The sequence below is a fragment of the Lipophrys pholis genome (assembly GCF_963383615.2).
Source record: "Lipophrys pholis genome assembly, chromosome: 20".
NCBI classification, from domain to species: domain Eukaryota; kingdom Metazoa; phylum Chordata; class Actinopteri; order Blenniiformes; family Blenniidae; genus Lipophrys; species Lipophrys pholis.
The window spans coordinates 17,424,118-17,447,669 of NC_137648.1; the positions used below are offsets into that span (position 1 = coordinate 17,424,118).

At 44.4% G+C, this 23,552-nt stretch overlaps 1 protein-coding gene across 1 annotated transcript in view; it reads right to left on the minus strand.

Annotated features, from left to right (window-relative positions):
- Positions 1-23,552, minus strand: part of adarb2 (adenosine deaminase RNA specific B2 (inactive)) — a gene marked incomplete at both ends in the record, with an annotated part of 200,587 nt that overhangs the window by 167,855 nt on the left and 9,180 nt on the right. Inside the window, one exon of the mRNA XM_080489089.1 lies at positions 23,261-23,350. Within this exon, the coding sequence (XP_080345215.1) occupies positions 23,261-23,350 (90 nt within the window). The remainder of the gene's footprint in view (positions 1-23,260; positions 23,351-23,552) is intronic.

Consider the following 23,552-nt stretch of genomic DNA (forward strand, 5'->3'; position numbering starts at 1 on the left):
CCATAAAAAAAACAAAACGGACTCAAAATCATCACTTTGTGGTTTGGATGATATAAGCGTTGGCTGATTTACTCAATATTGAGCAAGGGAGCTTGTTTCACGACCACAGTTCTGTATTTAAAGTTTAATCTTTACGTTTATCAAGTGAAAATGGAAAACTTTTTTGGTCTGTTCGCGAGACCACAGTACTGAGAGTCGCTGAAAACTCAAACTTTGTGAAAACGCTCCCACTCTGTCTTTGTGGAAACATTTTTCGGCCCATGCAGGAGTAGATGGACAATACCAACAGTAATAACAACCGTAGAAACAATCCAACTTGGTCGTCTGTCCACTAGAATGTCTGTGTCCCCCCACTGTTAATGCTTATAGCGTATCACGACAGACAAATAAATAAATAAATAAATTAATTCTGGCTTGTTGTCACCAGGTTTGCTTTAATGTGGAAATTAAAGTGAAAAATGATCAGTGCAACATTTAGACAATGCGTCACAGTTCAGTCAGTATTTTGCAATATGCATTTAGCAAAAGTTGATATTGCGATGACGATAAAATCTTCAGTTAAATCACTTCCCTTTGAAGTTCCTCTCACTAATTCAACGTTGGACATGCTCAAGTCCTGTTTCCCACCATGAAACTTTACAGAATCCACTTAATAGTTCCCGCCCCATAAGTAGCTTTACAAGTTCAAATCAACGATAAATATATACTGAAAGCGACAGAAGAATGGACTAAACAGACGTTGTTGTGGTGTAGAAGGCAGTTTATCTCATTTTTTAATGCTGTTTTTTGGATCAAAAGTTTCGAGCCTAAAGGAAGAACATTACTAATGCCATTATTTGGCAAGAACCATAAAACTTCAGTACAAATCAGAGCGTGTAATCTACTTTTAAAATCAGTAGTCGCTAATAATTACGCCCACATTCAAATTAATATGCAAACCGTTTGGTATTCCTTGAACTCCTTTTTTTGTCGTTATACGTTATTTTTATAATTTGTTTCAACAAACTATTTACTATCTATACACTTTGTTTTGGAAATGTGTTTTGAATGTATTTAGTTTATACAGTGAACCGAACGCTTTTTACAATTCAGACAAATATGGTTAAAAGGTCATTATTTAGTAGTTGAACTTGAACTTTTGCATAATACAGTTCAAATGACTGCAGTATACTGTGATACTTACAAAACTGATGCTATGTAATTTTCCAAATCAAATTTTTAGTTGAAAGAAACACCAACACGTGGACATTCTAGTGCATTAAAGAGATTAGCCTTTTCTTTTTTTTAAGTTCAAACTTCAAATATCCAACATTACTACAGACTGCACATGTTTTTAAATTTAAAAAAAATTAAAAACAGTCCTCAAAGTATCTTAAATATGAAAGAATGTAATTCCTTCCTACAGCCTCGCTGATAACAAATGTATAGACATAGCTTCCATTTGCGTGCGTTCACCGATCAATAAAAACAGCCCGCAGAAATGTCAACGCAGCGCAACTTAATTAGTGACACGTGGCTTCGTGGGGGTTTGAGAGGTGGGAAATAGTGTTTTAATAAAGAAAAGGGATGTTTGCAAGTGGGGATAGTTGACATTTTATTACCTCGCTTCACTGGCATTTCCCGGTACAGCATGCCAACGTGTCCGCCGCGACGCGTCAATCAAAGCTGTGTGAATGTTTTCTGATTGAGAGAGAGAGAGAGAGAGAGAGAGAGAGAGAGAGAGAGAGAGAGAGAGAGAGAGAGAGAGAGAGAGAGAGAGAGAGAGAGAGAGAGAGAGAGAGAGAGCAGCTCCACGGCTCACACACATCCTGGCCTTTATCCCTCTATGAGTTTGGGACATCCCTGAGCGACCGCAGGGAAAACTGTTTGATGGGGCGTTCACACGTTTTTTTTTTGTTTCGTTATTTTTTTAATCACAGGTGCCTCTCCCGAACGACATTTTCTATCGGCATTCGCAACTTGACTTTTCTCTTAAGTGCAGCTTTGTGATTCATGTCTGGAGTTTAAAGGAAGAAAAAAAACAAAAAAAACAAACATCAATAAACACAAGTTTTATTTTGTAGCTGCGGGCGCTGTGACACAGAATTTGCCCAGACCAGGAGCATGTCTGCTTCCTGCTAATGCTAATGGAACAGGAGGGGGCTGCTAACGCTACCCCCCCCCCCCCCCCCCCCACCGGCTCACACTTACAAACATGCCTCAGCGAGGCTCTGACGCAGCCTCCGACCCCGCCTGGCAGACTGTCAGCTCTGACCTGGATATCCTTCATTTTCACTGACAGAAGGTGGGAACGTCGTGGAACACCACTGACGACTTCGCAGGCGGGAAGATACACGCACATATCAAGCACAGGCTGCTGAAAATAGAAAATAAATAAATAAATAAAACGGATTCGTGCTGCATGCCAGGTAGGAACCACATGGAGTGTCTGACATCGACGTGAAGTGACCCAACAACCTGAAATAATCAAGTTGTGCGTCCATTGTTCGAACATAGAGAAGCTAATCCTCCTCATAGGTTACTATTTGACACTTAGGCAACATGTCAATGGAGATATCATGACAAAATTAGTATAATCCAGGGTATACGGTGTATATCCACTAATTTGTGAGTCAGTGTTACAAACACCCACTTCTAAATTCCCCATAATGCACCACTCTGCAGTATTTACAAGTCATACTAACTATTTCCCTCCCCTCACTAAGATGATAAAGCCATGACCCCCCTACTCTGCCTCTAATTGGCTAGTAGTCACTGCAGTCCCTGATTTGATTGGTTAATCTTACAGGTGTCGGGAGCTACAGAGTCCCACAGTACAAGCTATGCATAATCCAAATGCACCTCATCGTAAGAGTCCGCCTCTTAACATGTTGAAGCTGATGAGCTGCATGATCGTCGTCGTCGTCATGGAAACACGGCGCTCCGCTGGTTCTACAAATGGACTATAAATGTTGGCGTGAAAGCGAACTGTACCGACCAAAACAAGTGGTTTCACAAAGTGGGACTTGGTTGAATTTGCACACGCCTAGTTTCTGACTGTTAACCAGGACAATGATGTTAACAAAGCCTGGCATATTAGAACCCTTCATATGACTTACGATGTCTTGTATTCCAAGACATTTTTACTTTTGAACCTTTTAAAGTCTTTATAATACAAATAAACACCATTATGTGCCATTTATTTCCACTGAAATCTGATCAAACTTACACAGTTTTAGCTCAAAAGTGAATCTAAATTGCATAAATGTCTCACTTGAGTCCTGTAAAAGTTTCTGTAACAACAATGTTGGCCCCCCACCTCTACTGAAAACAAAATATGATTCACTGGATGCAGCTTGACGTTGATGAAAGAAATATTTTCAAGCTTAAAGCATCAATCAGAAAAAGTAAGAAACACAATGACGTTACCTTTTCACGGTGTCTAAAAATCCTCCGCGAGCAGCATCGACTTGATTTTTTTTAGCAGGACTGTAATCATGTACTCCGACTGTCAACTTAACCATTGTTAGCTTGAAAGCAGTGCGAAGAAATGAGATTACCAAATACAGCCCGTCGCCCAATAAAGGCTCGTTTTAACGAGTCCGAGGGGAGAAAGAAAGTCGCAGAGAGAGTCAGTCAAGGTGAGTGCGAAAACTGGAGAAGTAAACAGTCTTTGTTTCTCTGCCACTAAAACCTCACAGGCCACCTTAAAGCCCCGATGCCTTCAGATGGCCGGCGCGCTTTTACTGCACTTATCTGGCGGCGGCCAGGCCTCGGCGTTCAGCGAGGGGTATTGAACTTTTAGGGAGCATTTGATGAGAAGTTAAAACCTGGGAGGACATTCTGCTTCATAACCACTTTCTATAAAAATCACAAAGAAAATGAGGGGTAAAGTGAAGCGAAGGGGACGGTGACCCCGAACTCCTGAAGCCACGGTATATAACCCCACCCCCCCCACCCACCACCAACCACCACCACTACCCCCTTGGCCCCGCCTCCTCCCAGGGATTATCAGCTATCAGCCCGACTCGTCCACCCGGCTCTCGGCTCATCTGCTCCCGGGCAGCGCTCCACTGCCCATCATAATTGAGGCCGATGTCGTCGTCGCCCCCCCCCCCCCCCCACACACACACACACACACACCTCCGAATCAGCCCTATCATTTCCCTAAAACCCTCCAGGTAAAGCTCTGAAGGAGTCCTGCTTTTGGTGGACTGTCTTCAAGAATTATCGTCGGAGTTGATTGTCATTCAGGCCGCCTAATAATAAATAAATAAATTGAAAAAAAAACCAAAAAAAAAACCATCACAAGGTCTCAACACTAACGGAGGCACCAGAGGTCGTATAACTTGAATTAAGTCAGTCAATTGTTTTTTGTTTTTTTTCCCTCTGTTATACGTTTTGACAGATTATTGAGGACGGATGTCTGCAGCGGCTCAAGCAGGTTGTCCTTCATGCCAACGGTCGCTTGTTTGATTCCCCCGTCTCACAAAGTACTAAACTAGAAAGAGATCGTATCGAGTGATTCACTCATTTCTTATGAGCAGTGGTTCAATACATGATTAACTAGTTGTTCTTGACACTGAGATAAGCACTAAGTAACTTGGAATGCCGGAAATAAAAATACTAGTAATTTGTTGGTGCATTTCAGGACATTCAAGGTCACCATGCAGAATTCACTTCCTCTTCAAATTTTATAACAATCGTCGAACACTATTTGGACTAAAGTCTCACTTATGTGCTTAAAATGACAATAAAACAACTGTTGTCAGCTGCACTGTGATATTAAAAATCCACTAAGTCAATAGTTGTTTTTATTCCACAAAAAACACATTTAACTGCTGGACTTAAGTATTCAATAAACCTTTACTAAAGTCTTATAAGGAACAAATTAATTCTGATATGAGTGCGATTTTACTCTTTGAAAATGATTTTATTTCATATCAATGGTCTAAAATAGCTAATTTCACCCATTTTAAAAACTATTCAGCGTTAAGAGCAATCCAGGACTTGTATTTTACACGTATTCAAAAGTATTGTCTATTTACCGCTTCATTCCAAGGTAAAGAATTCAAATATATATTACCAATGTATACTGATGCAGTATATCAAATTTTACTTTTCCCAGCCCACAGAAGTCTCCAATCTGGCCCAATGAAGGAAATTGTAAACATCCTTTATTTTATTTTGTCATCACATCTACTCTGCGCTTCAACAAAGAAACATTAAAGTTTAAATTTCCAGGCTAGTATCGCACAATTTTACCCATCAATTGAGCTGTATCTGGCCCCATGAACTAAAAAGTGTTTGACGCCACTTATGTGAAGTAAAGCATTTTTTACAGTATATTTCTTCCTGTAATATTATAAGTAAGCCATATTTCCATCACGATAAAGTTGGACTGTAACAAATGACAACATATAATATTTTCACATTATAGTGAGTCATTCTTTTCACAACACCGTGTGACAGGTTACGACCGTATTAAAAAGTCATTCCAATGAAGTTGTTTGACTGTCAAAATGCCTGTAAGACGAGCCAGTGGGTGAATTAGCCCGACGCGTACGACAACGCTATTTAATTTGTGAGACTCTTCTTTTTGCGGAGACATCACAGAATAGGATTCCTCCCCTTGCTCCTGAAATCAAAGTCATCTTCCTCCGCCGGAGCGCCAAAGGAAGTGATTTGAACTTTCAAAGGGCTCGGGCTGCAGGTTGACAGCCTCTCCCCCTCCTTTGATCGCCGGCGAAGTCAGACAGAAAGCCCGCTCTTTGAGGCGTCGACGACGATGAGAACGGCTGACACAGCCACAAAAAACAGTGTCCTTTTGCTCCCCGTCTATTAGGAAGGACGCGTTCATGCAGAGCCAGACGCTTTGGGCTTTTCAATGCAGGTTCGCCTGGTGGAGTCAACAAACGGGACATCTGAGGTGATATACCGAGGTTTTTTTTTTTCCTCCAATGAGAACAAGAGATAAGAACAATCCAAGTAGAAGTATTCATCTTACAGTCATTCAAAGAAACTGACAAAACAGGTGAAGCGTTTCATCGTCTGCACATTAGTACACTCGCAGCGTAGATTCAAGGGTAAAAAGGCCCCTGAGTCGTCAGTGCAGAACAGACAAATGAAACATTGCGAGGAAGACATACTGACCCAGAATCAGCCAACCCGAATCAACCCAGCAAACCCGAAACCCTCGCGAGCTTTTCTCTTGCAACACACCCTACGCGCCAATACCAACGGTTGAATAATAAAAGCGAGGCAGTGCCAGACAAGTGAGGCTCGCTCGCTGTTGCCGCTGACGCTCTTTATTGACCCAATTCCTCAACAAGTAATTCAATGTCATCTTCCTGCCAGGGGAATAAGGCTTAGCCAGCTCGTAACAATACCCGGGCTAAGTAATGATGTTCGCCCCGCAAACTAACAAAGCCATTCAGCTCAAACCAAATTCTTCGACGAGACAACATCATTATGTACAAATCAGCCATGAAATGTGATCTAAAGGCACCGGAGACTTGGGGGATGGAGTTCGGGGTCAGTGCTTTGGGTTCTCCGACTTGTTTGTGTTTCCACGGCATTTCTGTTTTTATCTTTCTGATTTTGGCGTCAGTGGAAACGCTCCACTACACTTCCCACAGGTCTGCTGTCAATCACGCTTTTTAGATGTTTTTTTGTTTTTTTTTTCCAGGGAGATTCTGGTACCGTGAAGCAACTATGGTTTTCCCAAAGCGTTTCTCGATGCCGTTCCACCGTCATGGAAGTTTAAACAATTAAAAGCACACTTCATGCTCTTCGTCAGCTCTCAAAATGAATCAGAGCCCCTTCAAATGTGCAGTATGTTGTAAAAACCCACTTGCAAAATATAAGCGAACTAAAGGCAGATTGAACATAACTCAAGAAAAAGGTGTTTCTCACTCCAGCCACTAGATGGCGGTGTTGTAGATGGTCCTCGGCCATTTCCTCAAGAGAAGAAAAGTCGATCCCAGTGGAGCTCCCAGAACTAACACATCTTGAAAACAAGCAACTCGTGCACAATAAATAAATGCACGATAAGTATCAGTACAGATGATTATCAGCCTGTTATTGGGAAAAATAATACGTCAAAAAATGTCTGATAATGACATTTTATTTGCCGATAACTTGTAATAATAAATAGCTAACACTACATTGATTCCTGCTGTTTCCATTCCGTTCCTTTACCCTGCGATGCTGCTGCCGACACGCCACGTCATAATGGTAGGTAAGCATGGCGCTGCCATCGCCAGTGTGGGTGATTTTCACTGTTTCCAGAAAAGACGATGCGACTGCAGCGTCAAATAATTGTGCAGCCGAAGTTCCGAGACGAAGTTTCAGTTTCAACACATCAAACCTACATCTTTGCCTTTCTTTACCTCTGATATAAACTTTTAAAAACGTTTTCGGTTACTGTTACCAGCATCGGAGGAGAGAGGCAGGAAGTTATCAGTTTTCGTATCGGTGGGAGGAAAAAAAAGTTATTGTGCGTCCCTGTTTGATTTTAATAAAGATAAATAATGTATTACTACTGCGTTCACCTCCAATGTGTCTTATTAAAGTTGCAATTGTGAAATGTAAGTAAAGCTCATGTTGTGTATTCGGTGGTCAGTTTTGACTCATTAACGGCCAGTTTGGCTTCAGTCCATCTTCTCAATCTCCGTTTGTTTATTAGTAGAAAAAATCACCAGGAGCTTCAAGAGGACAGACGAGACACTGGATCAAGAAAAAAAAAAATCTTAATTTATTAGTTTACTGTTCACAGGTGTGACTCTAAAAAATCAGTTACTATTTCACTTGACTCTAACCCCTACACAGCTTCTCTCATTGTGTATATTTGTTATTTTTTGCCCTTTCTTCTTCGGTCTGATTGTCACTTTATTTGTCTTTTGGGAAAACAAATGCCGACTTGCATCGAAAGGCGCAATATGAATAAAGATAAACTCGATTTCTTTCTTCCACTAGTCCTGTGAGGATTCTCCCAACGAACAAGGTGTGCCAGTATCTCTGATCTTACCTTCTACAGCAATCTGTAAAACAAATCCCCAGTGACGTTTTATATTGACGCGTGAACATGCAGGTCGTTCTTGCAGCATGAAGATCCTGTGCAACCGTGCCAATGTTCAATATTCAAGCTAGATATAACCGATACGCTATTCACCTTAGAAGGTTCCACCGTTTGTTTGTTTGTTTACCATTATTTCCCTTCATTGTTCCTCTGTGGCTCTGGCAGCAGCATCGTACCAGCTCGAAGCTGCATCGCTGTGATGACCAGATACACCCGGGGAGCAGTATCAGCACAGAAAAACTACAAAAAGTACGAAGTTCGAGTAAACAGCAGCATAAAGTTCGCCCATCTATCTGAAGGTGTTGACATTTATTGCTTTATTATGCAAAAGACTGCTATAATTACATCGGATTCTCGGAGAGGATCCAATATCCACTCGGCGATAGCTCGCTTAGCGGACGCGCAGCCACCGCGAGGTCAGGGGTCACACGGCGCGGACAGTTGGCGTGGCGTCACCGCGCACCCCGGAGGCAGAAGGGAGCGTCGGGGCAGGAGGTTGATCCGCCACCAGAACGCTTCGCCGCGTCTCGGTACCATCAGCGCGGCGGTCGGCGGGTGCGGGGGAAGACAAATTACCAGAGGAATGACTGGAGAGTAAGGCGAGCTCCCCGTCCCAGCCTCCTCCAGATGGACATAATTAAACCATTAGCTGGCGAGTGGGGGCTGATGACTCCATCAGGACCCATTTTGGGCTTAAATAAACGGTGGAAAATAAAGCTGCGTTCAAAATTGCAGCCCGCTTGTTCACGCGCTGTTTACCAGCAATGTGCTCGAAAACCCAGGGCAGGAAGAAGAAAGGGGCGGGCTGGTTTTTTTTGGTTTGTTTTTTTTCTTCCCAAACTCAACTGCTGTTTTGCCTTTTCCGCCTACTTTTCTTTTATTCGATGGCAGAAGGGCTTTTCATCTTTTGCGGGAGTCGGGCGGCACTGCTGGGCTCGGCTGTGAAAGCGTCTCGCAGGGGGCTGCCGCCGCCGCGTCCTAAACGAGTGCGATGATTTAAGATGAACCATCCACGGATGAGATGTGAAGAGGCTCTTCCTCTCCTTTCCCTCACGGGTCTAGTTTATCTGTCTTCCCCCTCAGCTGTCCCATATATCTGGCCGTTGGCGTGAATCAGGCCTGCCATCACTCACTCTCGGAGAGTCCACGGCGGCGCCACAAGTGCCGCGGCAAGCAATCACGCCCGCGATGGCACCTCGTTTACTCCCGCTATCTGTGACTTTCAGCAGCTGTTTGAGTGATAAGATGTCGATCTGCAGCGGATGTTTTTCTTTCCCGAATGAGAAACGTGATTCGGCCAAAGTGGGGAAAAGGTGAGGGTTCTTTTCTTTTTTTTTTCGAGCAGCCCGCTTGAGGGCGAGCGGGTTTTCTTTTTTTTGTCGAATGGTCGCTCTCCCGCCTTCGCTATCCTCAACATCTGACTTCTTGGGCATTACTCAGGCGCTTCATTCACCTTGACAGATAACTCTGTGCAAAATAAACATGAAATAGCTAACATGAAAAGAGCCTGACCCTGCTGTGACTTGCGCCACCGGGATTTATCGCCCCATTTATAACCCCCGTAAGGATGAAATAATGGCCGATCGTAAATCCCCGCGGATCGCAGCGACTGTTATATAACTCAAAACGGCTATTTATTGTGAGGTGGCAAGCAAAACTGTCTAAGTCAATCTTAAAGACGTCAGCAGTACCTTACACACAGCGGCAGCTGAATCATGGGAAATGGTGTTTCCCTCCCACTAGGACGAGGCGCAGTTGTCGGGTCACCCTGCAATTGAAGTCACAATCGTTTATTTACCCCCACCCCACCCCACCCCACCCCCAACTACCAACACAAGGGCCCTTCCAGCCCACACCATCAGTTAACATAAGAGCAGCTGCTCCAGGGTTTTGTCGCACTTTTTGTCTTCCTCGCCCTGATCCCTCCCTCTCTGCACATCTCAACCGTCTCCTGTGTTTCCTCCCCCTTTCTTCTCGCTGACAATGAAATACAGTGACACCAATCTCGTGGGTCCCTCGACGCCAAAACACAGCTGTGTAGCTGTCCCACTTTCCCGCCATCCAGCATCCCGCCCGCCTGCCAAACGCTCCTTTCCCCCACTTAGTTCTACCAACAGCGCCGCTTTTCCCCTGCTCCTCCTTCATGTCGTCTCCTCCTCCCTCTTTGCTCTCCTCCTCCACCTCCTCCTGCTCCCCTCTTCTTCCGTCACTCACCGTGGCGAAGGATGGCGGCGTCAAAGATAAGGGCCAAACAAAAAGTCAACATTCCCGCGAACATCTGTTGTGTATCGCCGCTCGTTCGCTCTGGTGCCCCATTTTACGTTTGATTTCTCTGTCGGCGTCGGGGGAAGCGCCGCTGTGAGCGCATGACATGCTACAAGGCTTCTGAAACGCCCTTGTTGAATTAAAAAAAACCAAAACACACAGCATATGCTTGCAGACGGCGCCGTGCGATGTTACAACGAGCAGACTCTCTTCGGGAAGTGAGTGCACACCTGACACGTACAGCAAGGCGTTTACTGATACAACAACTTACTTAGATAGCAGCAGAAGGGGGGAAAGGTGGCGCGTCTCTCCGCGGTGAGCGCGGCGGTACTCTACGTGAAATGATAATAACAGGGAGTCTCTCCTGATGCCTCGAGAGGGGTTAAACTGGGAGGCGAGGAGCTGTAAGAAAAACGACGCCCTCAGAGGAGATTAAACATTGACTTGATGACTATTCATGATCAATATGGCAGACGGACCAACAAGCAGAACCCAAAACCAACAGCAAACTGTTGATCCTGAACCACGAAGATCAACGAGAACATAGGATGTTCAGGATGCAGGTTCATCAAACTTCACATTTCACACAACAAGTTACTCTGAACAGGACATGGAAGTTAATCTAAGGCATCAGGATTCAGCTTAAAATAATCTGTCTGAGTGAGTGAGTGAGTGAGTGAGTGAGTGAGTGAGTGAGTGAGTGAGTGAGTGAGTGAGTGAGTGAGTGAGTGAGTGAGTGAGTGAGTGAGCATGAATGTGCAACATTGTCAAGTGAAAACAGAAAACTTTCGAAAAAAATGGAGGAAAAGGAAAATGCAACTTATTTGAAACGCTGCCACGTCGCCGGCGAGCCACGACGGTAGTAAATAGTTTTTATGCACATGTGGGGGGGATGGACAAATACAAAAATTTCGGCGTCCAGAGCGTCATGACTCCCAGTCCATATTCTCCTGAAACTTTTTATAGTTGACAGTCGCCGTAACAACAGGTCCGTCTGTCCATGTCCTCCCATTGTTCATGTTTAGACAATATTGTCCTCTGCACGAAAGTCAGTGTTGAGTCATTACAGAAACAAACAGAGACAACTTGTGGCCTGGTACGCCACATTGTTTTCAGCGTTTCTGACAGTTCCATTTTCAAAATGTTGCTGCATAAACGCGAAACCTTTCTGAAACAACAACACAAAAAATATGCGTTTTTTGGAATGTTGTGTAAATTGGGCCACCCTCCTGTTGGTTGTCTGTTCTTCTGAATGTCTTGGAGGGACACATGGTGACACCTCTGTGCAAAAGGCTCGACCATCCGGGACGCCGTGTTTCACTGCCGGTTCCACACATGGCGAGATCGTTCTGTCACCCGTTTATCTCCTTACATATACACTGCCAGTGTCTCTAATCTCTAACTGGGACTCATCAGTGAATAGGGTGTTTTTTTTTTTTTTCTCTCCCACCGTCACTCTAAAGCGTATCCTCATTTTCCCTCCTGAGAAGTGGTTTGAAGGCACTACTTTTCCTCCGAGAATAAAACTACAGACAACCTTCTCTTGAGAGGACAGATTGGACTTGAATTTCAAGAAAACGATTTCCTCATCTTGTGACGAAGTCGGCCTCTCGGCGAACAAAGCGTCTTCAGAATTGGTGGTCATCCTTACAAAGCCTGTTCGTGTTTTGGTCACAACTGGTCCAATTTAGCCAAGATGCTTCAGAGCTCCACGGACTGCCACCTTGGAAACATTCAACATGACTGTATCTTATGAAATAACACTGCTGGCAATGTTACTTAGTTCTGGTGCCATAGTTTATTTTGGTTTTTTTTCACTTAGCAAGTATCGCTCCGGAAACTTGAGAACTATTACATCAACAAGTGAACTGAGGTTGCATAAATATTTACCTGAAATAACCTGTGACGAATCGGTCGACTTCGTCCGTCATAAGACCTCAAGTAAGTTCTTTAAAGTATAATTTGATTCGTTGATAATCGATACTTGACATCCCCTTATTGAACTGTGTAGAACAGTACAGAGACGGGCCCAACAATCAATATCAAGAATATACAGAAGACGGACTCGACTGTGATAAATAGTTTTGCAGTGTATTGTGTATTCAGGCTCTGCAGAATCAAAACGGCCTCATTTTAAATGCAAAACGCAATAAATTCACCAAATTAGTGATTTAAAGTGACTGACTCGTGCTGCCTTACAAACGATCCATCGTTGAGTCAGTTTGATGCTTTATCCTTCAGATTATTGCATCAAGTTACTTCTTTAAGAACCTGAAACAAATGAATGAAACTAAACACAGTTAAGATTGACGAGACGTCAGGGTCGAATACAAGTCCTCCTTCCTGATCTTGGTTTTGTTTCCCTTCGTCGTCGGAGCACAACCCGAGGGCTGCGACCTCGCTGAACGGGTCACATCATTATTTTCAGGGATCACGGGATGATGGATAGTATACGAAAGAACGCACTGACATTTCACGTCCTATCTTTTCTCTTTTATTTCTGAAATAACTGGTTCTTCCCTGGCAAAGCCCCTCGTGCATCAAACATGTGACGAGCGTTTCCTCCCAGAAATTCCTCTATTTGGAAGGTAAAACTGAGGAATCTACTTCGACTTTGCTCAACCAAATGGGTTTGTGACAGATTTCTGAAAAATAGGTCGCCGAGAAGTGAACAGTTGGAGATTAGAAGCAGGAAAACACAAAGAAGTGCGAGAGCAAGTAAGCAGCGTAGACTTTATGGCTTTCGATGTGTTCGGCGGCGGCGGCGGAGTGTTAATTTTGACACACTGTCACAACAACTACTCCCAGAGGGAGACCGCCGGCGTCGGCGGGGACCCGGAACGCCCGCCTTGACGCCCGGCTGCCGTGGGCGAGATCGTGTCTGTCATGTTCAAACTGAGGCCCAGCAAGGAGACGCTTTATTTCTCTCCCACCGCTGCCCTCGCAACCCTCTAATAATCACAGACGCTCGCGTCTCTTTGACATCCCCTGCTCCTCCTCGCTCATCCGCCGCCGCGGTGAAACCGGCAATTGGCCTCAAATCAGCCAAACATAATCTCGTCCGTCCCCTCCTCGTTTGCCCGCCGTGGAGTCGTACAGAGAGAGAGAGGGAGAGAGAGAGAGAGAGAGACAACTGGGATGAACAAAGGAGCCGCTGGAGGCTTTGCATCTCGATCTGGCTCAGCCGCTCTGCCTCCTCGTGTGTCAGAAAAAAAAGAAGAAGGAAAAAAGCGGCGTTTAGCGCAGTCAGCTCGCACCCATGCTGTCTCTATTGTTTCCTGTAATTGCACTCAATGGACCTTGAGAAGAACACAGGCTGTGGCCGCTCGCCCGACCTCCCTCCCTCACTCCCTCCCTCCCTCTGGCGACTGCTGGCTCCGCCGACACCTCAAAGGTGCGCCACCCGTCGAAAACAAGCTGGAAACAACCAAAAAATATACAGTTCATTGGCCTCCCAGACTCACGCGCAGTCAATCGGTACTTTTCTCCTCGACTGTTTTTCTTCACTGCCTCTCCGCCGGCCTCCACATTCATCCATCAAACTGTCTCACTAAACTGGGTGAGGCTCGTCACCCTGGTGCTTAACCTCTTTCCTCTCGCTCTGCTCAATCATCCAGCCGCCAACCCCCATCCCGCCGCCTAGCCCCCAGTCCCACCTGCCGCGTTCGCCGTCCGGCCGCTGGAGTGGGACGCCGGCCCGCCGACCTCTGACCGCGGGGACGCAATCAGACAAGCAAACTGACCCGTGTGCTCATTTTATCTACTCCTGCGCTGGAACACGAACACACCCCGGGAATCACCCTCATTTTTCCAATCTATCATTCGGTCCCACGCCACCTCCACCAGCGACCCAGCTCTGCTCCACTTTCCTGGCTGCCTCCCGGTGGACCCTCTCTGGACTCTTTCTTTTCCTTTTTTTTGTGCTTCCTTTGCAGGAAACCTGGAAACTGAGGCAGCACGCCGAAGCACGACGGCACAGTGCACATGCGCTCAGACATGGAAGGTTAAGCACTTGAAAGGCAGGTAGGAGACTTGAGACGTTGGCCGGGACATTTTCGGTTTTTCTGGCTGCCTTGAACATTAAATTCAGCAGAAATATGATACAAAACTCCAAGGTAGAGAAAAGATAGGAGAGATTTAACTCGAGGCTTTTCAGGAACACTTAAACTTTAAACTAAGCAGCTGTGCAGGAACCAGGAAACAACTTGCTGTAATTTTTGCTTCAAGCGAATCTCATAAATGAGGACGGAGCAGATTCGGGCCTCGTTTACACAACAACGTATTTAAGTGAAAAACGGGAAAACCTTTGTCTCCTTTCGGGGGTCAGTTTACATGGCGACAGCTCTCGCAACTTTTCGAAAAACCCACCTCACAATGTCACTGTGGAAACGCGGGGAAACACAAGTTTGAAAAAGCGCGGACTCCTTTTCCGTGTAGACGGGGAAAAACGCAACTTTTCTGAAACCCTGCGACTACTGCACACCGCAGTCACAGTAGTTCATCTGCACATGCTCAATAGACGGACAATAACAACAACATTTGCCTCCAGAATGTCATGACTCCGAGTCCATATTCTCCTACTTGGTTTATTGTTGACCGTAATAACAATCCAACTTCGTCTGTCGATACGTCTGTTTACTACCATTGTGAATGTTTATAGCCTTTTGTTTTCTTCGTGTTTTGTTCTTCTCCTCAAGACAAATGGTTGAAGTGGCATGCGTCACAGATTAGAAACACTCAAGTTTCCCTCAAAGAAGAACATTTCCAAACCGTGTAGCTTTCTCATTTTGAGCCCAAAAAGTTGAGCCAGTGCTTTAAGTTAAATGTTCCCCTGCTGCTTCTGCTTGACAGTCCACACACAAACTTTCTGTTTTGGTTGCTTCATACAGAAGATTTCAGCTTTTTATGGTTCTTCCTGCCAGCATTGGGCTGTTTCCAACACGCAATCTTTTTTTTTTTTCTTTCTCGAATTAAAATGTGCCGACAGTTGTGAGTTCCGTCGCCTGTGTCGTCAACTGTCAGTCAAATCCCATCAAAGTGTATCAGTCAAACACAGAGATTAAATAAACTTGTTGCTTTAACCTGCAGTTTACAGAGTTATGAATATTTAATGCTTTTCTTTTTTTTCTTTTTTAAACAAGGTTTTCCAGCAGTTTCAACATTTGCTTAACAGTGGTAACATCAAAGCAGGACCCGGTTGCTGGTTAAGTAATGCACCGGTTTGCTGCGGCGGGTGGGTGGGTGGGTGGGTGGGGGGTTTTAATATCAGAGATCATCGCCGCCATGTGAAAACTATCATGATCACTGAGATGACGGCAATAAAGATGGCACATTAGTGCATAACGACTCATGGGGGTGGGGGTGGGGGGTGGGCTGGAAAGAGGGGGTGGTGGTGAAAAGAGAGGGGGTGGGGGGGGGGTGGAGTGGCGGCGCTTGGAGCAAAACAACGGCAGCTCTCATTTTCTCAACTTCAATTAAATGGCTTGTGACAGCGCGCATGTGAGAGCATATCTGCCGCGCGCCACTTGACTCCCGTCATTAGGGTGCGATGGCGCCAGGCTACACCGGTTTTACAAAGCGTATTTTTAGCAATAATAACCAGCTGGTGAACAGAGATGGCTGTGAAGATCTATGGTGGGTGGGGTGGGGGGATGTCCGGGCTATGAGGAGTGACAATAAAAGTGTTAGCTGCATCTCTTTGTTACTGTGATTAAGCCGCTCAATAAAAGACGGATAAATGGAGGACGCTGCTCTTTATTAGGACGTTTTAGGGTATCTGGGATGTTGCATGACGCGGCAACGGATCAGGACTGAAGCGATCTGTTGATGAGCTTTAACAAAGAGGTAAGACGGGTAAGACATGTCAAAGTATTTGCCGGCAAAACTCTGCAGAACGCTCGCGAGTGTGATTAAAACTATGCTAATTGTAGCGTTCGCCTCAAACAGCCGCCCAGGTAAAACGCCCCGGCTGCTAGCAGCCACGCGGGAAGGAGAATCAATCGACATCTGTTAATTTGTCTCAGGCAGGAGACCAAATTGAAAAATGGATTGCTCCACGTCCCTCCCGTCGAAGATTTGCATTGCGATCGAGAGGAGCGGCGTCCCGCCACCTGAGGGCGCCGATGAGGATCAAATCATCGGGTCATCGGGTCGCTGTCCTGGTGGGAGGAACCACCGAGGACATGCTGCGTTGTGAAGGACTTGAGACTGAGAGACACTGACTACAGACCAGATATCAGCACTGGGTTTATCATAAAAAGTAAGAAAAGCTGATTGGCAACAGCGGTTTCATTACAAAGACAACAGCACCCACTAGTGGCCCGGCATGAAAACTGCATAGTTATCAGCATTTCTGCAGTCTCCATGAATATGGCCATCATTTTCAAAACATTGCCGTGTAAATGCACAACTTTTTTGAAGTTAAAAGGCAAAAACGATACATTTTCATTTGAGACGTTGTGTAAACTGGGCCGAAGTGTGATGCGAGATTGATTGTATGAACACATCTGGCTAACAAGTGATCTAAATTAAACAATCAATTGAAAATAGAAGGATTTGGGAACTTCAAGCTGGAGATAGCTCCTATATATACACACACACACACACACACACACATTGTATATATATATATATATATATATATATATATATATATATATATATATATATATATATATATATATATAACCTAATCCTAACCCTAACATCCTATGAAAATTAAATATCACTTTCAAATTGTCTTTATATATTATTCACTATGTGCAACAAAGACAGATGATAATGAACATTAATGTCTAAAATGATATTAAGTGTCTTTTTGGAATAAATGCATCTTTAATGAGAGATTTCTGCATCCTCAATTAACTATAAATGAAAATGTGTATCGGGAAGAAAGGAAAAAAAAAAGGTGTTATGAAAATTGATTGTTCTCACAATATGTAACGGCTCTTTTTGTGTTGGTCTGCAGGTGTTTTTCTCTCTGTAGTAATGCAATAATTAACAGAGTGCCTTCTATTTAACGCTTTCCTGTTCGACACGTTTAATATTGAGATTGCTATTCTGGGCTTATATTAATGCTCCCCGCTCTGCCGTATTCACATGATAATTCTATTTTTCCTCAGTGTTTCCATTTACTCCTGCGTGCAGCTGCAGTCGCTCCCATTTCCCCGCAGGGATCGTTAAAGTTTCATGTTATTACGTCTTATCTGAACAGGTGATGTTCGTGGCTGAGAAAAGTGTCTCCTGTTAAAAAGGTAAATTCTTGCTCGGAGCAAAGCAGTCTTCATTACAGGAGACTAATGAGTGGAAATGAAAGACAATGGATCTATTCAGCGTTCAGGGTTGGCTGGCTCTTTAGTGTAGCCAGACTAATGATAATGCATTCTCCAGTTTTAACAAAGAGCCAATCCATATGGCCTCTGACTCATTACATAACAGCACAGCGGCTCACAGCCAGGAGGAGCCGTGTGATGGCTTTCTGTGTTTCCATGATTCGCACATTTATGATGCACAACACATTTTCATTACTGTATTCGTGCTCGTTATTATAAAAGCCATTATAAGCCTGGTTAAAAATAACCCATTATCGTTGTTGTCGGTGCACGTTCACACTCTGGCGTCTGGTTCAGAGGTGATTGTGTTCGCACACACGGATCATCTCTGTGAATGAGCGCCTTTTAAAGGTGGGATGATGTTTAAATTAGGTTCACAATCAAAAGCTGACAGAGATTTTAATATGAATGGACTTTTACACATTGGCCCTCCTCGTCTAGTTAATGCTATAGTGCACACATAGCAGTGATGTGGAGAGATGTGACACTGGAAGAGGCTTCAGAATCGCGTTATTTCAACATGTGTTTGGTCGTCTTTCTGATTTCCACATGAAACGACAGATTTCACAAAAATCAAATCAAGACGAAAATGCAGAAATTTGGAAGGAAAGAGATCAAAGAATTGGTTTGTGATGAACACAAAAAGTCTTAGTAATGCCTTTTGTGCTTTGAGAATAGCTTTCTGACGTAACAGTGTTGTTTCTCCTGCCCCGTCATTTCTGAAGCACAGGAGTTTGTTGACGTTTCAGTTTATCGTTTTTGAAATGATTACAATTCTCCACTTATCAAACTTTTTTTAATCATTATATATTAAATGGGGTTTTCTTTAATATTATTTGTATTTATTTTCCATTTATTTGTATTATTGACATTTATATTACTTTATTATTTATTATTGTTATTTATTTTATTATCATTATTATTAGGTTTTTATTGCAGTTCAGTTAGTCATATATATATATATAAGTAATGTGAATGTTGCTAGGATAATATCACGATAATGATAATGATAAATTAGCGATATATTTTGCAGCCATATCATAATATATGTTCATATATGCTCTTGGATTCTCAAAGATAACAGATGATCACACAGCAACAGGAGAAAAGATAGTAATAAATACACGATGGAGAATGAGAGTCCTCAGGTAAGGGATCGTGGCGGTGAGTGGGAGCGTGTGTGTGTGTGTGTGTGTGTGTGTGTGTGTGTGTGTGTGTGTGTGTGTGTGTGTGTGTGTGTGTGTGTGTGTGTGCGCGTTGGAGCCGAGTAGTTGCCCAGAGACAAATAGTCCTTTGACCTTTGCATGAACCGGCCGCCCCTGGTGAGTGATAACTCATGACCTGGTGGACCGGGAGGGCATCCATCTCTCACCCTTCCCCGGATGAATGTGATGATGAACGCATCGACTCGCTGCTATTTAGATAGCCCTGAAGTCACGGCGATGACAAACTGCCCACACACACAGAGAGAGAGAGAGAGAGAGAGCCGAGGTTGAACCTTGTTTATACTGTCTGTCCGCTCAGCAGCCGCCGAGGACCGTACAAACTCTTAACTGTGCCACGGGGAGCCGGTGCAAACTCAGGGTCAACTGGGAACAGCAATCCGTCTCCGAGAGGCTGCTGACTTACAGCTTTACTGCACGCACTAATGCAGAAAACACACACGCTGCAATCCGGGCAGCAGCTGGGCGCGTTTATGCAGAATGAGCCCATCATTAAGAAGCTTGCATCAACAAACAAGTGCTGGAGACAATCTTACAGGAGACACCGACTGAAAGGGTCACACGCACACACACTCAAGCTTCACCCAGCGCAACACACTCGTCTTCGGTAAGGTGTATGCTAAAAACGGGGGTTCACGGCACCCTTATACAACTTCCTGTATATAAGTAGTTGTTTTTTTTTAGGGGTGGTGGCTCTTAAAGAAGTGGAAAAACCACAAACTTCACCATTTGCTTACAGTTAAAGAATTACAGGCTCAATGAGAAGCTGTGTAGATGACCCACGTTCAAAGGTTTAGTCCACATGGTTCATCTAATTATTTAATAAAAAAAAAAAGAAAACTACTGGAAAATAGATTTAGGGATAGATTTTGATGCGTAAATGAAAGGAAAAACCCAGAGTGCACGGTGTCTTAGAGAGCAAATAACTCAAACAGCCGAGTGATTTTCTTTTATCTGGTCCGACCTGGAAGTGATGATGTTCAAAGCGGTTGACAGACTTCTGAAGTGCTCTGAAAATCTAGCAGGACAGCTTCCATGGGAAGCGTTCAGTCACTGATACCGATACCAATGTCGGGTCCAATGCTGCACGGCGTCCTTGTTACAACTATTATTATCATTACGTGACGTATTGCGTGGCGGCATCTGTCAGCAACAACAGCAGCAGGTAGACAAGAGAGGACGAGCCATATCAACGGTTTGGAGATTCTTTAAAGGGTCCATATTATGCAAAATTCACTTTCGAATGGTTTTCCAACAGTAATATGTGTTTCCATACCTGGAATGACATCCCCAGAAGTAAAGTAAGTCTTTCCTCTCTCTCACTGGCTTATTTCAGTTTTTAAAAAGTGTGTTCTTCAATGAGCCAATGAGAAATCAAACCCTATATAGTGTCATCGGGGGTTTAGCCAATCCCAGTCAAGGTAGCCCCTCCCTTTGACTCCTCCCACAGTTAGGCCGCTCTGCTCTGGCCCATGGCCCCACGAGAGGAAGTACTTCCTCCTCTTGGGCATGTGTGGGCAGAGCGAGTCCAGCTCACACAGACACAGCAGATTCTGAATGCAGCTCCTATGATCCAAGATTCAAATGGAGGAAAATCAAGGAAAAGCTGGATTAATAAACTTTAATCCAGCACGACACTCAGTAGTTTAACTGCTCAGTGGATCAGGAGGATTTCACTCCGAGTCATGCTACATGCTACATGCTAAAGACTTTCAGGGCAACTAGTTAAAGTTTAGTTCTTATATTTGTACCCGTCCTTTAGTAAACTGGTATCAGTGTGTCCATGTTGTTGTTTTGTTTTTTGAAATCATTGTTGAGTTATCGCACGGTCTCCTTGCATGTTCTCCCTGTGCACGAGGTACCACGTCTCCTCTCCTCTCTCCTGTTTGCACCACCTCCTCTCTCCACAGCGTAACTGATGGTCCATTCAAATTAAAATGAACCTCCATCACACTAATAGGGCGAGCGGAGAACAAAGCGCCCGGCTCTCTGCAGTCAGCAGGAAAAAGCAGGAGGATTATCGCCGCTGCCGTCGGAGCCATTATCATTAAACCGAGTCCCTCCTCCGTTTCCGCTGCAAAGCCAACAGGCCACACCGAGTTTACCGCAGCCCCGGTCTGAAGCGAGCCGCCGGCTCGGCACGCGACCGCTTTGATTTCTATTATTGTCTCTGGACGTGGAGGAAATTATGTGTCATCTGGAAAAGCCACGACTCTAATTTGAACTTATTGACACGTTTAACTCACTGCCAGAGACGTGCAGCATGTGCTCCAAAACCCAAAACAAAAAAAACCTTCTTGCTCTTCTTCCTGCCGAGTCATCATCTGATCGACTGGCTCTCTTCTTCTGCATCGTCATCATCTGCCTGTTGAGGTGTTGTGATGGAGAAACTGGACAAAAATATCTCCACTGTCAGAGATGGTTAACATGTTTCTAACGGACTAAAAAATGAGGTTTTATATTCATTCCAATCGTTGGCACAGCGATTTTTAAGTGAAAACGCAAAACTTTCAGAGTGTTCCCTTTACATAACAATGTTGCTTGGAGCCACTGAAAATGCAACGTTTTGAAAAATGGCCTCCATACTGGCACTTTTGGAAAAAGCTCCGACGTCGTCTCCATGGAAACGTTGCGACTGCACATGCCGACCACAGCCATACTGAATAGTTCTTCTGCACTTAAGCAAGTGTGTGTGGTTTCATTGCAAAAACAAACAACGGCAGCCACTGGTGGCTCAACATAAAAACGACATTGTTTTTAGCATTACTCTGGAGTTTGCATGTTCTCTCTGCGGATGAACGGGTTTTATTTTAAGCTTCCTCTGACGACCACGAGTTGGATAAAGAGGTATAAAAGGACTTATTTAGTAATCCAGGTTGCTCATTACTAATTCAATGCATGACCTTGTGTTTAATTTTGCACAAAGGTAAAGCTTTATACCAAGTGTTGCTGTTGTGAATCTAAAAACAATACATTTACGACCCAATACTGAAGCCACAAAGCCACAATGAGATAAAATACAACATACACATCTTCCTAGAAACACCCTACATTTAAAAGACAAACACACAAAGAAAACCACGTCCCCTTCAGCCTCTAGGTGGCAGTGCTATACTCTTTCTGCAGCCATTTCTTCCAGAGAAGAAGTCACTGGGCGACGATATCAACCAGTGCTCTCAGTATTAGTTGTAAAAACTGTGCAAAGACAAATCACCTGTCAATCTGTATTATTTTACACTTTTTTTCTTAAATATCTTGAATATTTAATATACATGATATTTGGCGAGACCTGATCATTTTACAAGAAAAAAAACAATTACTGCATCATTTTATTAAATCATAAAATCAATTAATGTCCATGGCAAAAAGTTAAATTGGCTCTGAGTGAATCTTCAGGTTTTCTTCAACTGAGTGAGTTTCCTCACTGAATTCAATAAAAGCGTCTTGAATTTCAATAACGGGTAAAAATAACACTTGTATCTCACAATGTCAACAAGACTCAACACTGCACAAGAGATGAAAGAGGAAGAACGAGTGTCGACGTCTGAATTAGAAACTTTGCTGCAAAGCTTCCCGTCGCTTCCCCTCCATCCTTCACATCGCTACGCCTCCGGCTGACGCGTTCCGTTTCAAACGAGAATGTTCAAGCAGCTGATCTCTGAACGCTAAAATAAAGTCGTTTTCGCGCCGCTCGGTGCACCTGGTGTCTAAATATGGCGAGCCGGGTTAGTGGGTCCATCTGTGCCGGCATGGCAGGGACTCTTTCAACCCCGAGACATCCTCCCTCCCTCGTCCTCTCTGTCCTTTACGCGAGGCAACATGGGTAGCCCCGGGTCCTGCACACCCTTCACCCTTCACCGACAGCTCCGGCCCCAAAGCGCCACTGTCAGGGAGGAAGAGGAAGAGGAGGAAGAGGAGGGGGAGGGGGCGCAATTCTCCATCATGCCAAAGCCCATCCATGCAGACCCATGCCAAAGCACCATGTGTGTACAAACAATCCAACTGAATCCGAGTGGATGTATGCTCAGGCCTTATCTGGCCGCGGCCAAATACACTCTGAGCTATCGAAGGTAATGGATGAGTGATTGGGACTCTCGCTTTTTTTTTTTATTTATTTCTTTTTTTCCCGGGCAAATGCAAACACATCTATTACGCTCCACCACTTCAAGCTGTACAAATCAAAACTGGGGCGGCGTGGAGGGAAAATAAACAGCACGCCGGGTGACTGTTAAGAAACTTCGCCTATCGCTCCCATCGGCCCGGAGGTATATAAAACTCCCGAGTCCTGGCCGTCGCCGGCCGACTCCGCCGCGATACGCACAGCATCAGACACAGTTAATGCAGGCAAAGATTTTATTTATTTATTTATCTATTTTAAATACCTTTTAAAGGATTTGCACGATAAGCCTGTCGGTCGGTGCCGGAAGGAGCCCCTAAAGGATGCAGGAATCGATGGATGCGAGTGGGATTTACTGCAGGGGGAAGATGAGCGGGGGGGAGAAAAACTGTTATTTAACGCCAGCGTGTGAGCGGAATAACGTAGAGGCCAAGAAACGGTGCGCGCGTCTTTATCAGTGCAGTAATCTGCCATTAAGCCGTCCCATCAGCCACAGAGATCTAATATGCACTGGATGGAAGATCTATTTACCTTCTACTATGAATCAACAGCCCTCA